Source organism: Rattus rattus, chromosome 1 (assembly GCF_011064425.1).
Source record: "Rattus rattus isolate New Zealand chromosome 1, Rrattus_CSIRO_v1, whole genome shotgun sequence".
Classification (NCBI taxonomy): Eukaryota; Metazoa; Chordata; class Mammalia; order Rodentia; family Muridae; genus Rattus; species Rattus rattus.
Window position 1 is genome coordinate 206,150,272 of NC_046154.1, and position 21,771 is coordinate 206,172,042.

Sequence of the window (21,771 nt, forward strand, 5' to 3'; positions counted from 1 at the left end):
TTGGCAGCACTGGCTGGCCTGGAGCTCCCTATGCAAAACAGACCGATTTCAAACTCAGAGGGATCCACCTGTCTCTCTGCCTCTCCAGTACCAAGATTAAAAGTGCACCACCACACTCCTAGATTCACACCTCCAGGTATATAGGAGCCCATCGTGGGTCCCAGGCAGATCAGCACAGTTGGTAGCTGGAGATGTGATATACATTGTTTTAAACCTAATTTAAAGCATGCAGTAGGCACTCAACATGAGTCAATGGGCAGAGAAAGACAAACTCCAAGTGGCTGCAGACTCCTAGCCATGAGAGCATAAGACCCAGGTTCTAGTGCCAGTTGTGGAGGTTTCTGTGGGTGTGGTCCTGGGAAAGTATTTCTTACTCTGGGCCTGTTTCTTCCACAGGACAGTGGAATCAGTAGTCACCCTGGCTCTGCCACCATTACACTGCCCCACCCATGCAATAGGGGATTATTATATTTTGATACCACTTCATTTAGCTTTCTCTCTTCCTTCAAATAGATACAGTAAATCAATAAATTATGTAAGGGCAGGTTGAAAATGGAACTGCTGATGGGCCAGGCTTATGCAGAGTGCTTCTGCAAGAGCAATAGAGCCCCGGACCTTGAACCAAGCAGCAGAAGCTGAAAGTCGGACTATCAAGTCTCCATGTTAGTTAAGTGATACAATATCTAATTTTCTCTTTGTGCATGCTTCAGAGGCAGAGGGGCATGCTGTTTAGAAATTTTCCTGGGTGGATGAAGGTATGTTTGGGAGATTGGGTTTTTGTAAGCTTTTATCTGGCAGAGCCATTTTTTGCTAGTCTAAACTCAGGAAACGTCTCAGGGTCTTCATTTGGTGTCCTATTGCTGAGAAATTATTAAGATTATAAACCTCAGAATTTAGGCTGCAATCTAAGGCGATCGGGAAGTGTGTCTTGTTCATGGTCCCCGGAGTCCAGCTGTGGAAGTAGAGAACAGTTGTCACAGGAGCATGGTATTTGCTTCTGTCCTCCCACTGAATAGAGCTTCTGTGTGGCCTAACTCACAGGGTGGGGCTACTAATTTGGGGTGGGGGGGCAGTGAAACGGATGTCACAGCTCTGACTTCAGTCTGTGGGTCTGTATGGTGATGTGTCACTCAAGGGTGGGAAGTGGACAGGATTTGTCAGCCCTCCAGGTGATCTGAGTACACACACACACACACACACACACACACACACACACCTGCATAAACCTGTATTCCATCCATGGCAATATTTCCAACTCTTCTTGGAAAAATATTTTCCTTGGATACAAATTCTGTTCCTTCTGCTCTTATTTCCAAATTCTTGGGACAGTGGGGCATGGGTTCTTCTCTATTGGAGCCCTAAGTAAAAGCCAGGCAGGTAGGCTTTCCCTAAATGTAGGGAGTCTATGCCTCACGAGCTTGTGAAGGGTTAAGGGAGCCACACCCTCAGCAGGAACAGCCCTGGACTTTGTGCTGAGCAGCCATCTCTCTGGCCTCTTCTGAGTGGCACTGGGAGCTGGGGTGAGAGGGGCCAGCACAGAAGAAGGTCGGACAGAGGACGCCTGGCTTCTGACACCATGGACAGCTCCTGTTAACTCAGACACTGCTTCTTCCTTGGTATCAGTGGCTCAGACCCTTCCCATCAGACTGGGACTTGGTCCCCTGCCCCCCATTCACCAAGGGGCACCGAAGTACTCCCTCATTTCTACTGTTGGGTAAGTCCTGCTCTGACCTGTCAACTTTGGGGTTCCTCTTCTGGGATCTGTTTCTTTTTTCCCTTTCTTACCTCTAAATAATCGTATTTTCACTCTTCTCAATTCGAACTCAAAGATGTGTCCTCATGCCCTACCTTTGCTTCACACCATTCCCTGCTTCAAAGACTCTGTGTGTGTGTGTGTGTGTGTGTGTGTGTGTGTGTGTGTGTGTGTATTTGCATGCTCGTGGGTGTGTACGCATGAGCAGGTGGGAGAGAGAGAGACACAGACAGAGACTGGATCTTACTTTGAACTTCAGGCTGGTCTGCGGTTAATTGTGCAGCTCAGGTTGGCCTCAGACTCAAGGTAATCCTCCTGTCTTGGCGTCCTGGACACTGTGACTACAGGCACAAGCCAGCATGCATGGCTACTTACCCTTGATCTGAGAAATCTGAGAAACATGGGGTAATAGTCTCTACTTCACAGGCTATTCTAACCGTCAGGTTGCAGTGTTGAGAACTCTGCCTGGCTTGTGATGGGTGTTTCCTAGAGACTACCACCATCAGTATCCATGCAATGTTCCAGGTATTTAGGAAGTGACTGGAGCTTGGGGCAAGCAGAGTGAAGGAGAGAGAAGGCTGGGTGGCATCCTTGCCCTCTACGCTACTCCTGTTCTTCCCTTAGGTTCAGAGAAGCTGGAGAGTGAGGGAATGTGTCGTACTCCTGCTTGGGAGTGGCATTGACCATTGAACTAATTCTGCCACCCCGCCCACTCGGTCTGCTTGAGGAGGGCTTTTTATTTCCTGCAGAAACACCTGCCGCATGCCTGCTGCATGCAGCCCAGCCCAGCCCTCCCCTGCCCCCAGAGTCCTCCCTGGAGCACTCCTCCTTGCACACTCCCACTGGCTACTAAAAAATGGGGTGTGTCTCTTGGGCAAAGTCCATGCCAGAAGATGATAGGTACGGGTATAAAATGTGAAGATTTCACAATTAAAGACAGAAGTGGAAGGGGCAACCAGAGACCCAACCATTGAGAAAGTATACCTACTCCCTCTTCTATGGGCAGTTTCAATCTTTTGTTTATATCTCTGAACTTGTCACCCTATCCAACGCCACCTAAAACTGAAGTCACTGTGGTAACAAGTGACAAGAAAGAGAGACCTCTGGAGGCAGTCATCATAGGGGGATTAGGTGACTGAAATGGAGGTTGGGATTGAATACAGGCTCTGACTTGGGCAAGGAGCCAGAGAGCACCCCCTCAGGAGGGAGGAGGGAGAGCAGAACAAAGCTTGGTTCACGCTTCCTTCAGCCTTCTCCTTTAAGCACAAATGTGCTCCCCTTTCCCCAGGTGGGCAGACAAAGGTAGTCCTATCTAATTCCCATCCCACCCTCTGCCCAGAGTTCCTCCACCTCCTGGTCAGCCCCCAGGTTGGTCCAGAGACCCTTCTGGCTAGAGGGCTCTCTTGTAGAGAGGGAGAGAAGGACTCTTGTGGGCCCTTATGCCTTCTTCCCCTCCCACCATGACTTAACTCTTAAGCTGAACGGTCAGCAGCAATTTACCATACTTACTCCTAGGACCCTCTAGCCTCTTGACATGCCTCTCCTGGAAGGTTCCGTGGGGGTGGAGGATCTCATCCTCCTGGAGCCTCTGGATGAGGAGTCTCTGATCAAGAACCTCCAACTTCGTTATGAGAAAAAAGAGATTTATGTGAGTTTGCCATGGGAGCCAGGGTTGGGGGCACCGAGGGGGTTTCAGCATTCTTCCTGCCAGGCTCATCTGTCTCACCTTCCTCCCCAGACGTACATTGGGAATGTGGTGATCTCCATGAACCCCTACCAGCAGCTTCCTATCTATGGCCCAGAGTTTATTGCCAAATATCGGGACTATACCTTCTATGAGCTGAAGCCCCACATGTGAGTAAAGGGACCAGAGGAAGGCTGACCTCCCCCAGCCTTTCCCCAAAGGAGGTTCTCCAGCATCCCTCTTCCCCTGAGAATCCTTCCTTAGACTGTCAGTCCTGGTCTAATCTGGTTCACCTGAGGAGGGTGGATGAACCCAGTGGTAAGGATTGGAGGATGCTGTCCTGGGCTAGCCTCCCATCAGTCACTGTCCACTTCCTTCCCACAAGCTATGCTTTGGCAAACGTGGCCTACCAGTCGCTGAAGGATCGGGACCGGGACCAGTGTATACTGATCACTGGCGAGAGTGGAGCTGGCAAGACTGGTGAGGAGACTCCAGGCTTGGGGGAAACCAGGAATCATGTCTGGAATCATCTCCTTGTCTCTCCAAGCAGGCCTGTCCCTGTCCCTCAATCCCCATTACTTCCTCTCTAGGTTTTCTGTTCTTTTTTTTTTTTTTTTTCCCTTTTTTAGGGCTTTTACTTTTTTGTGTCTATATGAATGTGCCTGAATGTGTGCATAGAGTTGCACCACAGACATGCAGGTGCCTGTAGAAGCCAGAAGAGGCTATCAGATCCTCTGAGCCACCTAATGTGGGTGCTGGGAACCAAACTAGGTCTTCTACAAGGGTAGCAAGTGACGCAGGGTGGTGGTGGTGCAAGCCTTAGCACTCAGGAGGCAGAGGCAGGTGGATCTCTGAGTTTCTACCCAGAAAAACTTTGCCTCCAAAAACCAAAATCCAAGCACACATCTGCGTGGATCTAAGTGGGATGGGAGCCCTGGCTAGGGGCTCTGATAGTTAAGGGGGTGGAAGCAGTTGTGTCCTGTGGGGGAGTGGGCGTGTCCTGACTCACTCAGAGCTTCTCTTGCACAGAGGCGAGTAAGCTAGTGATGTCCTATGTGGCTGCTGTCTGTGGGAAAGGGGAGCAGGTGAACTCCGTGAAGGAGCAGCTGCTTCAGTCAAACCCAGTGCTGGAAGGTGAGCCACCAGTCTCAACTCTCCTCATCCCTACAGTCCCTCAGCCTTAGTTAGACACTCTTCCAAAATCATGGTTTCCCTTCAGTATAAAAGCCACGATTGGTCAGCAGACCAGAAGGAGCTGCAGACCGGAAGGAGCTGTCCTCACCAGGCTTCCCTCCTCTAGGCTCTAACTCTTGGGAACTTTGGCCTCTCACTTTCTCTTTCTTTGTTTCCACAGCATTTGGCAATGCCAAGACCATCCGCAATGACAACTCCTCTCGATTTGTGAGTGACCACATCTGCCCAGGAGCTGTGTGTGTGTGTGTGTGTGTGTGTGTGTGTGTGTGTGTGTGTTGGGGGGGTTGGGGGGCTGAAAGCAAGGAGGGCAGCACAGAGCCCTCCCACAGGTGTGGTGGGGAGAAAAAGACAGCCAAGGCTTTCTCTGGTCTCTCCATTCAGGGAAAATACATGGACATCGAGTTTGACTTCAAAGGGTCCCCCCTTGGAGGTGTCATTACCAACTGTATGTGTCCCCCTCCCATAAGCCTCACCAACACTCCCCACCCCTGTCCCTTTATGCCCATCTGCTTCTGCAGACAAGAGGTTGTTAGGTTCTTAGGAACACTGGGACTCAGAGCAGAATGGGAGGGGCCTGCTGGACCCTCAGATGGATGTGTCCTCCCTCCCTCCCAGATCTGCTTGAGAAGTCCAGAGTGGTGAAGCAACTCAAAGGGGAGAGGAACTTCCATATCTTCTATCAGCTGCTCGCTGGAGCAGACACACAGCTGCTAAGTATGTGATCTTCCCGGCACTCCTAACCCTGTCCTGTCGCCAGAGCCCCAGGTCCTTCTTTCTCCCTTCTCTCAAGCCCCATCACGATGTCTCCTCCCTGCATTCCCCACTCCCTGCATTCCCCACCCACTGCCTTATGGCTTAGGATTGAGAACATGTCCCCTGGTGGCTCTGCTCTCTTCTTTGCTGGCACAAGGCCAGAGATCGCCTTCCTGTGTCCTTGTTGCCCTTGTCCCTATGCCCTGCCTGCTTCTTCTCTCCCCACACTGATGTCAGGCCTGGGACACTCATTCTCAGCTACCTTCCTTCCTCCTTCAACCCTAGAGGTTCTGTTGACAGTTACAGAGTAGCAGGCAGGAGAGGTGAGCTTTCGAGAACTTCTAAGATCTTCAGTGACTGTGCCTGGGCTTTTGTATGCTTACCTCACCTACGATCTTCTCTGGTTTTCTTCTTTTCTCTTTATTCTTTTGTTTGCTGTTTTCTCTATGTATCCCTGGATGTCCTGGAACTAGCTCTGTAGACCAGGCTAGCCTCGAACTCACAGAGGTCTGACTGCCTCTGCCTCTAGAGTGCTGGAATTAAAGGCACATGCTACCACTGCCCAGCAGTATTCCTGGTTTTCTTTCCTTAGATAGCTCTATTGAGGTTTTATCCATCCATCCATCCATCCATCCATCCATCCATCCATCCATCCATCCAGCCAGCCAGCCAGCCAGCATCTCCTGATCATACATTACATTAGGGCTGAATGAGAGAGCTGAGTATGACATGGATTAAAGAACTCAGCTCTGTAGTGATGGCAGGCGTGAGAGCATACGTTACAGGGCCTTGTGGCTGGTTTGGATAAGCTTGTGCAGACAGCCATGGGAGCGGATAGCAGGAATCTTGACTGTTCTGGGGAAGAGTTCCCAGCAGCCTGAGAACTGGACTGGCCAGAGTGGCTCTGGGTGAGCATTACTGATGGGGGCGGGGGGAGGGAGGGAGGCTTGACTCTTGACAGAGTTTGCCTCTCAAAATCCTCCCTTCTAGCTGGGGGAACTGTGTGGATTTCCTAAGGAGCTGTCTCTTTGATTCCTTGTTATTCTGTGCTTGACTTTGCACAATCCCCACCCCCCCATCCCACCCCATCCTGCCGCTCCGTGAAATCTTTATGGTTCAGGAGACTGCTGCATAGGTCTTATTCTCCCTTCTTGGCATAATGGGCTTAATGCTGTTCAATTTGTCTGACTCACAGGCACTAGGGTTTTATTCTGGCTGGGTCCATACCTGTTAGTTTAAGTTGTGTCTGGGTGAAGCTCCCCGGTTTCATTATACCTGAGTTTTCTGACTCATCCTCTCTCCAGCTCCCCTTCCTTAGTAAGTACTGATTTCAGAATGTGTGCTGGAGGGGGCTGCCATTGAAATCGAGACTGAGGTTCTCAGATCATTTGTACAGAATATAATTGACATGGATCTATGATCAGCCCAACTCTTCCTATCTTAGGAAGCAGCTTGGGACATTTCCTTGGTTCATTTATTAAAATGAAAATAAAAATCCTGTTTGCCAGCCAGGGAACATGTAAGTGAGAAGCAATTTGGACACACAAAACATTCATTTTGGGGGAAGAAAGAAAAAAATATCAAAACCCAGCTCTTCCGAGGTGGGCTGGGAGAATCTCGTTTGCCACGGGGGACACAAGAAAGCCATTTAGCTCATCAGCCAGCATGGGTGAAAACCTTCCCAGGGAGGGGGGCAGCGTTACGGTTGGGGAGCAGATGCTGCTGTGTTGCAGGGGTTACTGAGGCTGGGGCACATGTATGTTTCTTTCCTTCCCTCACCTTCTTGCCAGAGCAGGAGAGAGGATCTGCTTGGAGGTAAAAATCAGTGAGACGCTTGTGGAATTCTCTAACAGATACAAATACCCAACCCTAACAAACACTTTAAAAATTCATTTATCATCATTTATCCCCAACCAGAGGAGGCAAGGGATGAACCTAAATCATGACCCAGTGCAAGGGTCCTGAGGTGTCAGGCTGGTGTACTCTAGAGAGCAGGTGATAACATTTCCCACCACTCTCTCTGTACACTCAGAGGCCCTAAAGCTTGAGGAGGATGCACGTGGCTATGCCTACCTTAATGGGGACGTGTCCAGGGTGAACGGTATGGACGATGCCTCCAACTTCAGGGCTGTGCAGGTGAGTGCCCAGTGTGGGCAGGCTTGCCCTCAGGCCATCCTCTGAGACCAGGACTTGTGAATGGAGGCACCGGGCTGGCCCCATTAGCTCAGCTTGATTTCTGCTTCCTTCCCAAGAATGCAATGGCAGTGATTGGATTCTCAGAGGAGGAGATTAGACAAGTGCTGGAGGTGACAGCCCTGGTACTGAAGCTGGGCAATGTGAAGCTGGCAGATGAATTCCAGGCCAACGGGCTTCCAGCCAGCGGTGTCTGTGATGGGAAAGGTGGGTACCACCTTCCTGGAGCCTGCCAGGAGCCTCCTACCCTCAGTCTGCCCACTCCTGCGGTCTCCTCCCATGAGACTCACTGATCACTCTACTGAAGCACTTCAGAATGAGCTTCTGAAAACAAAGTAGGCTCTGGTCTGAGACATTCAGGACCTCAGTCAAATCTCCTGAGATATGGGGGCAATCTGACCTGCAATGTGTCCCTCTCCTCCTGGGTCAGCTGCAGTGACTTCCCCAGCCATCGCTGGTCATTAATTATCCAGGCAGCTTTGATGGTCAGCCCCCTAACCCTCCCCCCAGAGAGATGGGGCCCCGTCTCCAGCCACATTGTACTTCTCTATTCCTCTAGGTATTCAGGAGATTGGGGAGATGATGGGTTTGAACTCTGCAGAACTAGAGAAAGCTTTGTGCTCAAGAACCATGGAGACAGGCAAAGAGAAGGTGGTCACGGTGCTGAATGTCATCCAGGTAAGAGCCTTCCTGAAGGAGCTGACTTTGAGACTGTTCTGTGGCTGTCACAGTAATGAGGCTGTGTCCCCCGCCCCAGGCTCAGTATGCTCGGGATGCCCTGGCCAAGAATATTTACAGCCGCCTCTTCGACTGGATAGTGAATCGCATCAACGAGAGCATCAAGGTGAGGTTGCTCTTTTCTAAAGCCTGCCTCACCTTCTCCCCCTTTCCCAAAGCCTCTCTCTCTCTCCCTTTCCCAAAGCCTGCCTCTCCTCTCCCTTTCCCAAAGCCTGCCTCACCTTCTCCCCCTTTCCCAACGCCTGCCTCTCCTTCTCCCCCTTTCCCAAAGCCTGCCTCTCCTCTCCCTTTCCCAAAGCCTGCCTCTCCTCTCCCTTTCCCAAAGCCTGCCTCACCTTCTCCCCCCCCCTTTCCCAAAGCCTGCCTCACCTTCTCCCCCCTTTCCCAAAGCCTGCCTCACCTTCTCCCCCTTTCCCAAAGCCTGCCTCTCCTCTCCCTTTCTCAAAGCCTGCCTCACCTTCTCGCTCTTTCCCAAAGCCTGCCTCACCTTCTCGCTCTGGCTGCTAACTCGTTCTTGTTTTCTGGGATGCACAGTAGGACAGCCGTGAGGAAGGCACAGCTCCTTCTAGGAGTCTGAGTCCCTCCGTCGGATCCATTTATTTGCTGCTCTTTCACCGCCTCAGAGACGCTGGGCCTCAGCTTCCTGATTTGGCACAGCTGCTCACACCTGTGGATGTCTGTCTGCTTCACAGCGTTTGTCTGTGGACCAGAATGTACGCGGTTGCTATATGATTCAGCAGTTCCATACCTTGGCATATATCTGAGAGAATGTTGCATACAAACATTTGTAGAAATATTATACATGATAAACCAAAAAAAAAAAATAGTGATTCTAAGGCCGTCCTGGGCTATGTGAGATCCTGTCTCTACAAACTAATCCATAAGTGAGTGAATACATAACTAAATTATTAATAGTCAAAAAATGGAAGCAACCCATGTCCACCAGATTACGACCAGATAAACAGTGTGTTTTATCCTTGTAGCTGTATTATTCAGCCATCCAAAGGAATGGAAGGGCTGGAGGGGTGGCTCAGGCAGTTAATAAGTGACTATTTGTTTATGACTTTGGTGTGGGGGTACAACACAGGGTCTCACCCATGCTAAGTGTGGCTTCACTACTGAGCTACAGTAAAGCTGTTGGTGCTCAGCCATTTACAGGACAGTGCCATCTGCAGGAAGGCACATCGAAAGGCCCCAGGGTTAGCTGAGATTTGCATCTTGGCTGGGGCAAATGTTTTTTCTCTTAAGATTTGATTTTTTTTCCCCCTCTCCAAACTGGAGCTAATCAGATCAGGTAATAAATGGCATGGAATAGTCTTTTATAAAAAAAATGTAAGGGATGGTTGAATCCCTGGTGGAGGCAACAACCCATTCACAGGGGTCTCCTAAGACCATCAGAAAACACAGATTTTTACATTAGAATCTGTAACAGTTGCAAAATTACACTTAGGAAGTAGCAATGAACGTAACTGTGTGATTGGAGGCCAACACAGCACAAGGAGCCATGTTAAAGAGTCACAGTGTTAGGAAGGTGGAGAAGTGCTGCCCCAAGAGCATCTTGATGTGGACCATGATGGGATCTGTATCTTCCCTCCTCTCCTTGGCTTGTCCTGCTATGAGCGCAGGGGAAGGAGGCAGACACCACAGCTCCTCTCCAGCTTGGTCGAGCATGCTATAATGTTGTTTGTTCCCACTCTACTCCTAGCTACCTGGTTCATGCAGGGAGCCATTCCTCAGACTTAACCCTCCCTCTTCTTCAGGTGGGCACTGGGGAGAAGAGGAAGGTTATGGGAGTCCTGGATATCTACGGCTTTGAGATACTGGAGGTGAGAGAGCGTCAGGCAACCTCAGTGTCCTGCATTGCATCCCTGGGGGGGGCTCACGGTGGGTGAGGGAGGAGGACCTGAAGTGAGCCACTCTCCTTACATGCAGGATAACAGCTTTGAGCAGTTCGTGATCAACTACTGCAATGAAAAACTACAGCAGGTGTTTATAGAACTGACCTTGAAGGAAGAACAGGAGGAATATAAGAGAGAAGTGAGTGGAGCTCCTGCTTGCCCTGCTGATGACTTCCAGATGCATGCCTTTCTCCTTGATCACAATTTCCCTCTAATTGTCCCCAGATGGGAACACAAGGACAGAATGTCCCCTGTCACAGCTGAGCACTCAGCAGCACTAAGTCGCCCCAGCACTCTGCTTCCCTCCAATCTCCCGTGTCCCCGGTCTTGCGCTCTAGGCTAGCCCAGACGGGACAGAGAGACGGGAAGGGCGTTTGTGCCCTGACAAGAGCCAAGTGACAGACAGAGACAGGTTGAAAAGGGACATTTCTCCTTGGCTTGGCGCCCTAGACAGTTCCCGTCTCTAACACGTCAGAATCTGTTGCCGCTCCCGGCGCTGGGTGACGCTGTTGTCCTCAGTTAGAGCAGCGGCATCCAGACTTGCTCATCAGCAGTGCCCTGGGCTCCCGATCTTCACACCCCTTGTCTGACTCAGTGTAAACCCCTGCATCCCATGGGTAGGTGTTAGAAAAGCTGTCCGTAAGTGTGAGCAGCCGAGCCGCTCGCAAACCTGGGGACAGTCCCTGTGAGTTCGAGAGCTTAACCTCTGCAGCAGGGCTCCCGGCAACTCTGCTGCAAACGCAGGGGAGGGTTTTAAAAAGTTCTGTCCTGTTGTTTTTTGCCCCCTTTACCAACCTGGGAGGGATGAGTTGAACTGAATGACTCCAAGACCTCTCTGAGTGATAAGCCTTTCTAAGGTTCCTCTGTAGGCTGGGCTAAAGGGAGTCTGGATCTGGGATTTGCTTCTGTAACTGATGTCTCTCTTGGCCAGGGCATACCGTGGACAAAGGTGGAGTACTTTGACAATGGCATCATCTGTGACCTCATTGAACATGTGAGCAGCTGTCCTCTCACTCCGGGGACCTCCCTTTCCAGTCTGCCTGAGAATCCCACCTCCCCCCCAATTCTCAATCTCCTTTCTTACCTTTCAAGAGGGAAAGGGACTCGGGTGGGTTGGGGGGGGGCATCAGTGATACTGTGGACATCTTGAAAGACCTTGGTTACACTAACTCTGTTCCCTTGGCCTAGAGTCAGCGAGGCATCCTGGCCATGCTGGATGAGGAGTGCCTGAGACCTGGGGTGGTCAGTGACTCCACTTTCCTAGCAAAGCTGAACCAGCTCTTCTCCAAGCACAGTCACTACGAGAGTAAAGTCACCCAGAATGCTCAGCGCCAATACGACCGCACCATGGGCCTCAGCTGCTTCCGCATCTGCCACTATGCGGGCAAGGTGATGTAGCAGGGCTGCATGAGAGCCCGGGGCAGAGGCCAGTAAGGAAATGAGAACTGAGGGTACTTCTCAGTGAAACTGGGGGTGGGGTGGGGGTCCAAGTGCCTGAAGGAAGGTAGCCATGGGGGCTGAACCCACATCCACTCTTCTGCAGGTGACATACAACGTGACCAGTTTCATCGACAAGAATAACGACCTACTCTTCCGAGACCTATCCCAGACAATGTGGAAGGCCCAGCATCCCCTCCTCCATTCCTTGTTCCCAGAGGGGAATCCCAAGGAAGCGTCTCTCAAACGGCCCCCGACTGCTGGGACCCAGTTTAAGAATTCGGTGGCCATACTCATGAAGAACCTGTATTCTAAGAACCCCAACTACATCAGGTGAAAATCCATATGGGATTGGGTCCATGCACGGTGGAGCGTGTCCGTGTCTGGGAGTCTTTGGAACAGGGTTTTAGAGGCTCTGTCCTACGGGAAGACAGGACCAGTTAAGGAACTGAGTATCCAGGGGCCAACAGAGTGGCATCAGAGAGTGGGACCGGAGGGCTAGAGGGTCTCCTTTCACTTCTGTAGAGATTTCCACCTCTGGAAGTTGTAGGAAGTAGGCACGTGGAGACCAGAGCCATTTCACTGGCAAGGTGCCTGCCCTCTCCTGAGCCCGTGTCTTCCCGACTTCCTGAGCAGGTGCATAAAGCCCAATGACCAGCAGCAGCAAGGCAGGTTCACCTCAGAACTGGTTATGGTCCAGGCTCGATACCTGGGGCTGCTGGAGAATGTTCGGGTGCGCAGGGCTGGCTACGCCTTCCGCCAGGCCTATAAGCCTTTCCTGGAGAGGTACCGATTGCTGAGCCGGAGCACGTGGCCACGCTGGAATGGGGAAGACCGGTAAGACCCAGCAGGGAAAAGGGGCTGAGCTGAAGCAGGTGACATTTCTCTTCAGCAGGGCTGCAGAGGGATAAGGGATGTACGGAGGGGACTATGCCCTGCCCCACCTCTCTGCAGCTCTCCCCATCCGCCCCTGCAGGGAAGGTGTGGAGAAAGTCCTGGGGTCTCTGATTTTGTCATCAGAGGAGCTGGCCTATGGGAGGACAAAGATCTTCATCAGAAGCCCCAAGACTGTGAGTCAGGAAGTGCTGCCCCATTTGGTGGCGGTGGAATGTGGAGCTCTGAGAAAGAGGAAGGCAGCATTCAGTACAGGACTGGATGGTGCCTGAGGAAGGCGCCACCCTGGGAACTGAGTGCTGGACATTCTGCCCTAAGCTAGGTGCTCATTGTGGGGCCTGACTGGCTGTAGTGGACGCTGAAAGACAGGATGGTGTAAGGCGCTAGGCCATAGTATAGTGCAGTCAGTGTAGTGCAAAGGAGAACAAGCCCCTCTTTGCCCTCCATCCCCGCCCCAGCTTTTCTACCTGGAAGAACAAAGGCGTCTGAGGCTTCAGCAGCTGGCCACCCTCATCCAGAAGGTTTACCGGGGCTGGCGCTGTCGGACCCACTACCAGCAGATGCGGAAGAGTCAGATCCTCATCTCGGCTTGGTTTCGAGGCAACAAGGTGCTGTCACTTCCTAAGCACCACATCACCACTCCTGCTGCTGGGGTTAGGGGGTGGGGAACTGTGGGGGGGTATGTGTGGCTTTTCCTAACCATGCCCACATTTCCTACAGCAAAAGAAGCACTATGGGAAGATCCGGTCATCAGTACTGCTGATCCAGGCTTTCGTGAGGGGGTGGAAGGTAAGGATGGCAGAGGGGTCCCTGCCCACACGTGGTTTCTGCTGGGTTATCCCCGATGCCGTGAGAAAGGCCTCCTAGGGCCACTCTGTAACACTGGGACCCTCCTCCTGCTCTGGCCAGGGGGTGTGCATCCAGGAGACCAGGGTGTAGGTCTGGGGGTGTTTCTGCCCTTAGCTCTAGTGACTTCATATCATTTTCCAGTTATAATCTCAGCCCTCCACTTGTTATTTAGTTTTCTGACTCTGTCCTTTGGTTGAAAACAAAACAGGGTTGGGGATTTAGCTCAGTGGTAGAGCGCTTGCCTAGCAAGCACAAGGCCCTGGGTTCGGTCCCCAGCTCTGGAAAAAAGAAAAAAAGAAAAAAAAAAAAGAAAGAAAACAAAACAGCAGACCCTCTGCTAGACTGTCTTCACATTGACTTCTTCCTCACACATCTGTCCCCACCAGGCCCGCAAGAACTATCGAAAATACTTCCGGTCAGGCGCCGCCATCACCTTGGCAAATTTTATCTACCAGAGCATAGTAAGTGGCGCTGAGGTGGGAATGGGGTGAGGAGTTGGGGCAGTCTTGGGGGAGCATGGGAGAGTGGTTCTGAGCTTCCCCTTAGAGCTTCTTCCCTCCACGGAATGGGGCAGTCATACACTGGGGGCAAGTTCTGGTGTCTGTGGCTGGACTCACATCAGACAGCGCTTAGCTCAGGTAGAAGTCCTCTGCCTCCTGTGCTGAGGGGTACAACCTGGGCCACAGTCACAGGCTTGGGGTGAGACTGGCCGGACCTAGCCTTCTGATGAAGTGGACCGAGGACACTCAAGATTAACTAGCCTGGCCTCTAAGATCCACTTGGAGGTGGAAGGAATCACACCTTCCCCCTCTCTCCTCTGAAGCCCATGCTCGTGAGGAGAGGCAACTGACCAAAGGAGGCCTCCAGCTGTGGGTGGCTTCCCACAGGACATGTGCCAGGTAGTGGTGGTGAAGCTCTGGGAAAGGCCAGACAGGGGACATGGGGGCATTAGCCCTGAGGGCTTCAGGAAGACGTAACTGACCTCGGGCGACTGGATTTGTTAGTTCTTGGGTTTGCTGCATGGTCAGCGAGGAGTGGAAGCTCTGACGCTGAGGCCTTGTGGCTCCCTCTGCCTCTGCTTCCCCTTTTCCCTGGCCCCATGCCACCCTGGCCTGTTGAGCTGGCTCCACTGCATCATCCTGTTTCTCCCCACAGTACGTGCGCTCTCACTAGGCACCTGAGGCCTGCATCTGGCTTTGCTCTTCTCTCCCTTTCAACATTCCTTTTACCTGCACTTTGTCAGACAGCTGCTGAGCGGCACCCCAGAAGCTGTGTGGTTCCATAAGTCACACTCCGAGAATCCCGGTCCCGGATCCTGCCAGCGCTTCTGATGTGTTGCTATGGCCTTAGCCTAGCGGTGTTCCCTCTGAACACTGACAACCTGCCATGCTCTTTCTACGCTTTTACCTCCAAGGCTTCCAACAACCCTGTTCTGTAGGCTCTCTGCTTTCTGCAGTCTGACAGACTAAAAACCAAGACTAGCTTGGTCTACATGGCAAGTGCCAGAGATGTATAGTGAGAGCCTATCTCAGCAAACAAACAGAGACCTAGGGAGGCTGAGTAATTTGTCCCAGGCCCTAGTGCTTGCTGGTAAATGGTCGGGCTGGGATGTAAAGCACTTGATTTCTGAGTTTCTAGACTCTGCCCAAGTCGTCCTAACAGAAGTTTGGACAGCCCGTGGCTCTAGGCAGGCTCGAACACTGACGATCAGAAAAGGCAAGCACTCAGCAGCTCCACACTGGCTGGAAGGATATCATCTGAACATCTGGGTTCAGGCTAGGGCTCACAGGTTGGACAGAATCTCCATGGGCAGAACTGAGCTATCAGATAGGCAAGGGGTAGGCCCAGGGCCATTATCCTTGAGGGTGCAAAGAAGTGGGCACTGTGGCAAGGAATTCCAACCTTTCTGGTCGGAAATGCTGGGAGTCCAGGGGGTTCTGGCACATGACCCTGGGCTCCAAGTAAAGGGCTTTGAACGGTAGGCTGAGGTACCAGGCACCACTGATTAGAGGACAGATTTTGTCTATTCAATAACCAACACACACACACACACACACACACACACACACACACACACACACACACACACACACAGTGGCCCCAACTGTAGGTCACTGTGACCTCAGAGAAGAGAAAGCCAGAAGAGAAGACAATATATAGAGACTGGCTTTGGCATTGGAGCGCCCACCTCACTCCCTAGGCGTCAGCCCTCCTACCATCCCACTGCTTCCCGTGTTCCTAACTCCCATCTGCGGAGCACAGTGCACACCGACAGAGACCGATGAGGCAAGCCTGTCCCACCTCCTCTGCCCGGCTCCCACCTCTTACAAGGGGCCCACCGGGTGTGAGTCTGCCTGCCCGAGAGCAGATCTTCTCAGGTTTCCATCCCTAACGCTTTGCTTTCAACCCAGACCCAGAAATTCCTCTTGAATCTGAAGAAGAATTTGCCATCCACCAAAGTGTTGGACAACACGTGGCCAGCCGCCCCTTACAGGTGCTTCAACACAGCCAATCAGGAACTGCAGCACCTCTTCTACCAGTGGAAGGTGGAGTTTTTGAGGCCCCGCCCTTCTCTCCCATGACCCCTCCCTCCCTTATTTTCTTCCTGATTGCTTTTTTCCTCACTGTGGTAAAATATACATAAACTATGTTCCTGTTGCTAAGTGTCGAAACGTTGGCAACAAGCGTATCCGGGTTGATGCAAGGTCACTCCACCACCCAGACCTTTGCTCTTTGGTCCTTGGTCCTGGCCTCCTCCTCCATAACCTATAATCTACTTTCTGTTTCAATGACTCTCACCACTGTGAGAAACTCCTGCAGGTGGGAACCACACAACATTGTGACTAAGTTCACTTCACATCTTAATTCAGGAAATATGTGGGATGCCCACCTAGGCTAAGCCTGGTCCTGTGCGCTGGCCATGTGCTTTAGTGGCGCTTTTATTCGCTGGTGTCTATTCTCTTTTCAACACTGACCCTTCCTGTGCCCCTGTCACTTCCCCTCCAGCTCTCTCCTCCCCTCCTGTCCTTGAGTCTCCTTTCCTCACTCTCTTCCTACAGAGTAAGATCACCACCGTGATCTGAGGTTTCTCCTCCTCACAGTGCAAGAAGTACCGAGATCAGCTGTCCCCGAAGCAGGTGCAGACACTGAGGGAAAAGCTCTGTGCCAGCGAACTGTTTAAGGGCAAGAAGGCTTCCTACCCCCAGAGGTGAGGGCCTCCAAATGCCAAAGCCGTTCCTGCCGCATGGCACCTCTTAAGCTTGAACCCATAGCAGAGTTGCCTGGGTGGACTGGAGACACTGAGCTGTGTGGTCCTTGAAGTCTCTGTGTGCGTGCGTGCTGTACTGATGATGGTGTTGATGCTGGACCATGTCTCTGGATCTCTCACACAAGATGTGGTAGCAGGGCAGGTCCCTCAGGAAGGCTTTGTTCACATGGCGCATCTCTCACGTGTCCTCAGCGTGCCTGTCCCTTTCCGTGGTGATTACGTCGGCCTGCAGGGGAACCCCAAGCTGCAGAGACTGAAGGGCAGGGAGGAAGGGCCTGTCCTGGTGGCAGACGCCGTGAAGAAGGTCAACCGTGGCAATGGCAAGGTGAAGAGCTACAGCCGCCCACGGAGGGCCTTCTGCCTCTGCTGTGCCCGGGGGTGGGCTGGGCGACACGCCTGTCCTCACTCTCTGTCTCCCTCTAGACGTCTTCACGGATTCTCCTCCTGACCAAGGGGCATGTGATTCTCACAGATGCCAAGAAGTCCCAGGCCCAAATTGTCATTAAGCTGGAGGATGTGGCTGGGGTGTCAGTCACCAGCCTCGAGGACGGGCTCTTTAGCTTGCATCTGAGTGAGGTATTTGAGCCTCATAGGTGGGCTCTCTGGAGTCGATGTGCTGGGGCTGAGGTGGGCTGGATGTGCCAGAACTAAATTTCTCACTATGGGTTTTTGATGTCCCTCATGCGCTCAGGGGCGAGGTGGGGGGATTAATCTCTACTAAATTTTTTCCCTTTTCCTAAGATGTCGTCGGCAGCCTCCAAGGGGGACATCCTGCTAATCAGCGACCACCTGGTTGAACTGCTGACAAAAATGTACCAAGCAGTGCTGGATGCCACACAGAGGCAGCTTCCTGTCACTGTGACTGAGAAGTAAGGCCACGGGCTAGCAATGAGAGACAGCTCAGGACAGGCGACCGGAATACTGGTCATTGTGACCGGGAAATTCATGCACTCAGAAAGCTAGGCAGACCGTGTCAGGGCAGGGCTCGTGGGTTTGTCTCAGTGTTTTCCGGGCCTCCCTCCCCTGACAGCTGGACTCGATGCACCCAGTTCTCTCAGGTCTTGAGTCCTCAGATCGCTGGGGGTATAGTGTATGTTTGCACCAGGGAGAGGAGGCAGGAGTCAGGCAGAGAGGACGCAGGTACTAGCTTGGATTTCTCTGTCTCTTCTCCCTCTCCAGGTTCTCAGTGAGGTTCAAGGAGGGCAGTGTGGCTGTCAAGGTTACCCAGGGCCCCCAGGGGAGTGGGAACAGAAAGCTGACTTGCAAGAAGAAGGGGAGTAGTTCTATGGAGGTGACTGTGCGGTGAGGAGATTGGGACCTCCTGGAGACACAGCTTCTTCCTCTGGAGCAAAACTTGGAGTCTTGCTCTTCTGACCATGAGGTGTGGGGCTTAGAGATGAAGAACCCTCGAAGATGCCCCTCTGTTCCCGGGACCTTTCTAGAATTCTTACCCAAATGTAGCATCCTCCCAGCTTCAGCCCATTAATAAATGAAGTGGTTCACGAGGTCTGGGTAGGGCTGGTGGCCCCCGTTTCCTTCTTTCTCTGCTCAGATGCAGATGCTCATTTATTTCCTTCATTTCTTGATTTTTACCCAGTTATGCTCGGATCCTCCACCCCCATTCCCCATGCCACACGTTCCTTGTGCTCCGGGAGCCAGATAGTACAGACAATAAGGGAAGAAGGAGAATTGTCTCTGGCCTCCTTGACCGGCTGAGCTCTGGCGGAGTTTAGAGACACTGGGGTTGGGGGTGTAGAAGGCTGGGATAGGCTCAGGTCGCAGGTGGCCAACAAGCTGATTCATTAAATGTGTCCCTGGAGGGGAGACCTGAGGATGCCTTTCTTGGAGACTAGGCTTCTTAGAGCTAGGGCTTGAAAAGAAGCCTAAAGCTGCAGGGTTCATACAAGCTGAGGCAAGCTGGGGTACATGGGGATGCTGCTTCCAGGATCTCCATCAGCCTCTGCCCCAGAGATGGGCTGCAGCACCCCCAGAAACCCTCTTCTTCTCTGTGCCTCTGAAGACTAGGTGGCCCCACAGCTGGGACCCACAGCTGGCAGCTCCTGACTCAGACGTGCTCATCTCTAGGACAGACTCCTTCCCCTCTTGTCTTTCCGTTAGCACTCTCAGACAGTGTCACGCCAGCCACCTCACCGTCTCTGCTTGTGTGGCTTTGACAATGTTAGTAGGCAATATTTTGTAGAAGGCTATTGCTTTATATGTTTTCCCACTGTCCTTTATTCCTCCTTCCTGATAGACTGTCTTGTCTCACCACCCTGTTCTGTCTTGGGGGAACACGCTGCACACCGCAGTAAAATGTAGATGTGCACCCAGGGAGAGGCAGGAAGGGCTGCTGCTCCTCTCCCCGCCTCCCCCTTGCCTCCTCCATTGAGCACTGAGCTCACTGAGTGCTGAGGCCGGGGTCCCTTGCAGCCTCTATCAGCAGGCAGCTCATGGGCCCAAGTAATCCTGCTGGCGGGGAGACCTGATTAACTATCCTTCTGGCCTGCAGATTAATCTCTCCATCCCTGAGCCCAGCACTGAGCTTTGGCATACCCTGCTCTGAGCTGCAAAGGGCTCTGGGCAGCACGAGGGAGGCCAGAGCCTGTCCTGAGGGGCCGGGTTGGAGGAGGGGTAGCTCAGGCTCTGTCTGTCTAGCCTCCCACTCCCCAGATGACAACGCCAACCTTGACTTCTCAGAATCAGAAGATCTTGTCTGGCTGGGAGCGGGTGGTGACCCACGCCCGATCGCCCCCGCTCTCCGCCTCGGCTCCGGCTCCCAGGGCCCAAATTGTCGTCACTCTCCCAGTGAAGTGTCTGGTCATTTTCAGAAGCAATTTCAGGAGAAAATGCAGCTGCTGCTCCCCATCCTGCTTTTCTTTTCCCAGAGCTGACGGAGCTGCCAGCTCCCTGGGCGGGGGCAGGGATGGGGAGGGCTAAGTAGGTTTTGAGCCTCCATTCTTCCTCCATGTTGATGGATGATGCTAGTTCAAGAATGGGGAGGGCTCAGCACCCTGTCCTGTCTCCCCTGTCTCCCCTGCCTCCCTCTCTTTTTTCCTGGAGCCCAGGGTCCATTTTTCCCTATGGAAAGGGCTGGAGTTGACGTTTCCGCTGTGTGGATCAGGATTCACAACTCGCCCCACCTCTGCACACCTGTCCATCCTGCCCTCTCGAAGTGTAGGTTGCTTCAACCTCAGAGGGCCACAAGCATCCTAGACCACCCTGACTGAGGAGCCATTCAAGGGCCTTGCAGCTCCGACACAGTCCAGACTCAGTTTCCTCTTCCGGTCCCCAGGGCCTTTTCCTAGTTCTTGATGGAGGTGCTCGTTGGTCAGAGAACTGTTGCCTTTCTCTGTCACACATAGCTCAGCACCACTCTCAACTCAGTCTCTCCAGATACAAGGGAGTCCACAGCAGAGCACATGGCAGACAGGCACAGGTCAGCCTGTACACACGAGCTTGTGCCTAGCCTGCCTCAGCTCTGGACAACTGGACACACCCACAGCATGGTCAGGGATGGGGGCGCCAGCTGCTGCGGACCCCAACTTTATGCCAGCATCTGAGATGTTCAGAGAAAGAACTCCTTGGTGCTCTGTAGCTGCCACAGGCACTTGTGTCGTTTGCATCTGAGTCGTGGGCAAAGCGAAGCTGCCTGCTGCAGCTCTCTGCAGTCTTTCTCCTCCACCACTGCCGGCTCGGGTGGCATCATCCACTCTTTCAAGTCCTCACTAATCCCAGAGATCAAGGGGTGATCAGCTACCCCCTAGCCTCGACTCCTGCCTTCCTCCGTGAGCTCCAGTATCATCAAAGGACATTATTCATGGCGGACCTTTGCTGAAGTCCTGCTTCCCTGATGTCGGGGCTCAGGGATAGGGATGGCCGTGTTGCGGGGTGTGTGTGTGTGTGTGTGTGTGTGTGTGTGTGTGTGTGTGTGTGTAACATGAGGTTCAATTAGAAACAGTTCTCTGAGGAACGTGTTCTGCAATTGAAATGTAAACAGTCCCCCATTTTTATTCTCCTCAGCAAATATTCACAACTCTGGGTGCTGGCCCCTGTTCTTTGCCCACACAGTCCTGCAATTAACTGGGTAATGAGAAACTTTTAATGAGGCCCCATTAGTCTTTCATATCATAAAGAGACCTTGGTACCCAGCTGCTGCCCACATTCTGGGGTGAACATGGGGCCCTGTGTAGCCAGCGTGACTTTATCACTATGACCCAAGTCCCAGGGTGTGGAGTGGAGAAAGGACTTCAGGACTCAATAAGCAATTTAGATGCTCATGTTTGGGGTGGAAATTAGAAAAAAGTCAAAGCCAAAAACAAAATCCAAATACCTTGGCTCTGGCTTCTTTTTTCATAAGTTTTTATCGAGCATCTGTGATAATGCCGAACACTACCGAGAAGGGGTATACTCACAGACAAGATTCTTGTTCTTGCAATGCTTGGTAGAGTTGATGCGTTTGACAGAGACAATGAGTAAAATATCAGTAGGGGAATATGGGGTAGTAGCAATTTTAAATGGGGTGATTAGAGGAGCCTAGAGCACACACTACATTCTCCTCATCCCGATGTAAAAGTGTGACTTTTCCAAATCTCCGAGACTCAGAAAGATGGCCCTCTGTGCTCTCTGAAAGAGCAGATACATGGCTCCCTCAAAGGTCAACATGTCATGCTGTAAAAACAGTGACGGATTTAGAGTAAGAAGAGCCCAGATCATGACTCTTTACTAGCTAATAGCTCTGTATACTGGAGTGTGTCACTGAAACTCCTGGCCTCAGTTTCCTAATCAGAAAAATGGGTATTTTTTTTAAAAAAAATCTGGGGTTGGGGATTTAGCTCAGTGGTAGAGCGCTTGCCTAGCAAGTGCAAGGCCCTGGGTTCGGTCCCCAGCTCCGAAAAAAAAAAAGAAAAGAAAAAAAGAAAAAAATCTCTATCATGGAAGTGAGGGGAGTCAAATGCCCGCTGCATATCTAAGCTCCTGGTGAGTATCTAAACCCTGTGGCCAGGTCCTAGTTGCAGGTTTTCAAGAACACGGCTGACCCTGAGTTCTCCGGGTGTCTCTCCTGGGCTAAGAAACCTACAGAAAAATGCTTTCATCTGAGTGGGATTTAAAG

At 52.1% G+C, this 21,771-nt stretch overlaps 1 protein-coding gene across 1 annotated transcript; it reads left to right on the plus strand.

Moving 5' to 3' along the window:
- The first annotated feature begins 1,533 nt into the window (after positions 1–1,533).
- Positions 1,534–18,176, plus strand: Myo1a (myosin IA). Its single transcript, XM_032914122.1, has 28 exons — positions 1,534–1,714; positions 3,269–3,401; positions 3,492–3,607; positions 3,823–3,917; positions 4,467–4,571; positions 4,792–4,838; positions 5,013–5,076; positions 5,247–5,345; positions 7,417–7,520; positions 7,637–7,784; positions 8,137–8,255; positions 8,335–8,421; positions 10,076–10,141; positions 10,248–10,352; positions 11,145–11,207; positions 11,402–11,602; positions 11,757–11,983; positions 12,287–12,487; positions 12,627–12,720; positions 13,003–13,152; positions 13,265–13,333; positions 13,780–13,854; positions 15,805–15,939; positions 16,495–16,601; positions 16,854–16,986; positions 17,085–17,237; positions 17,403–17,530; positions 17,841–18,176. The coding sequence occupies exons 2-28, from the start codon at positions 3,288–3,290 to the stop codon at positions 17,965–17,967; spliced, it is 3,132 nt and encodes a 1,043-aa protein (XP_032770013.1). The 5' UTR covers positions 1,534–1,714; positions 3,269–3,287; the 3' UTR covers positions 17,968–18,176.
- The last annotated feature ends 3,595 nt before the right edge of the window (positions 18,177–21,771 follow it).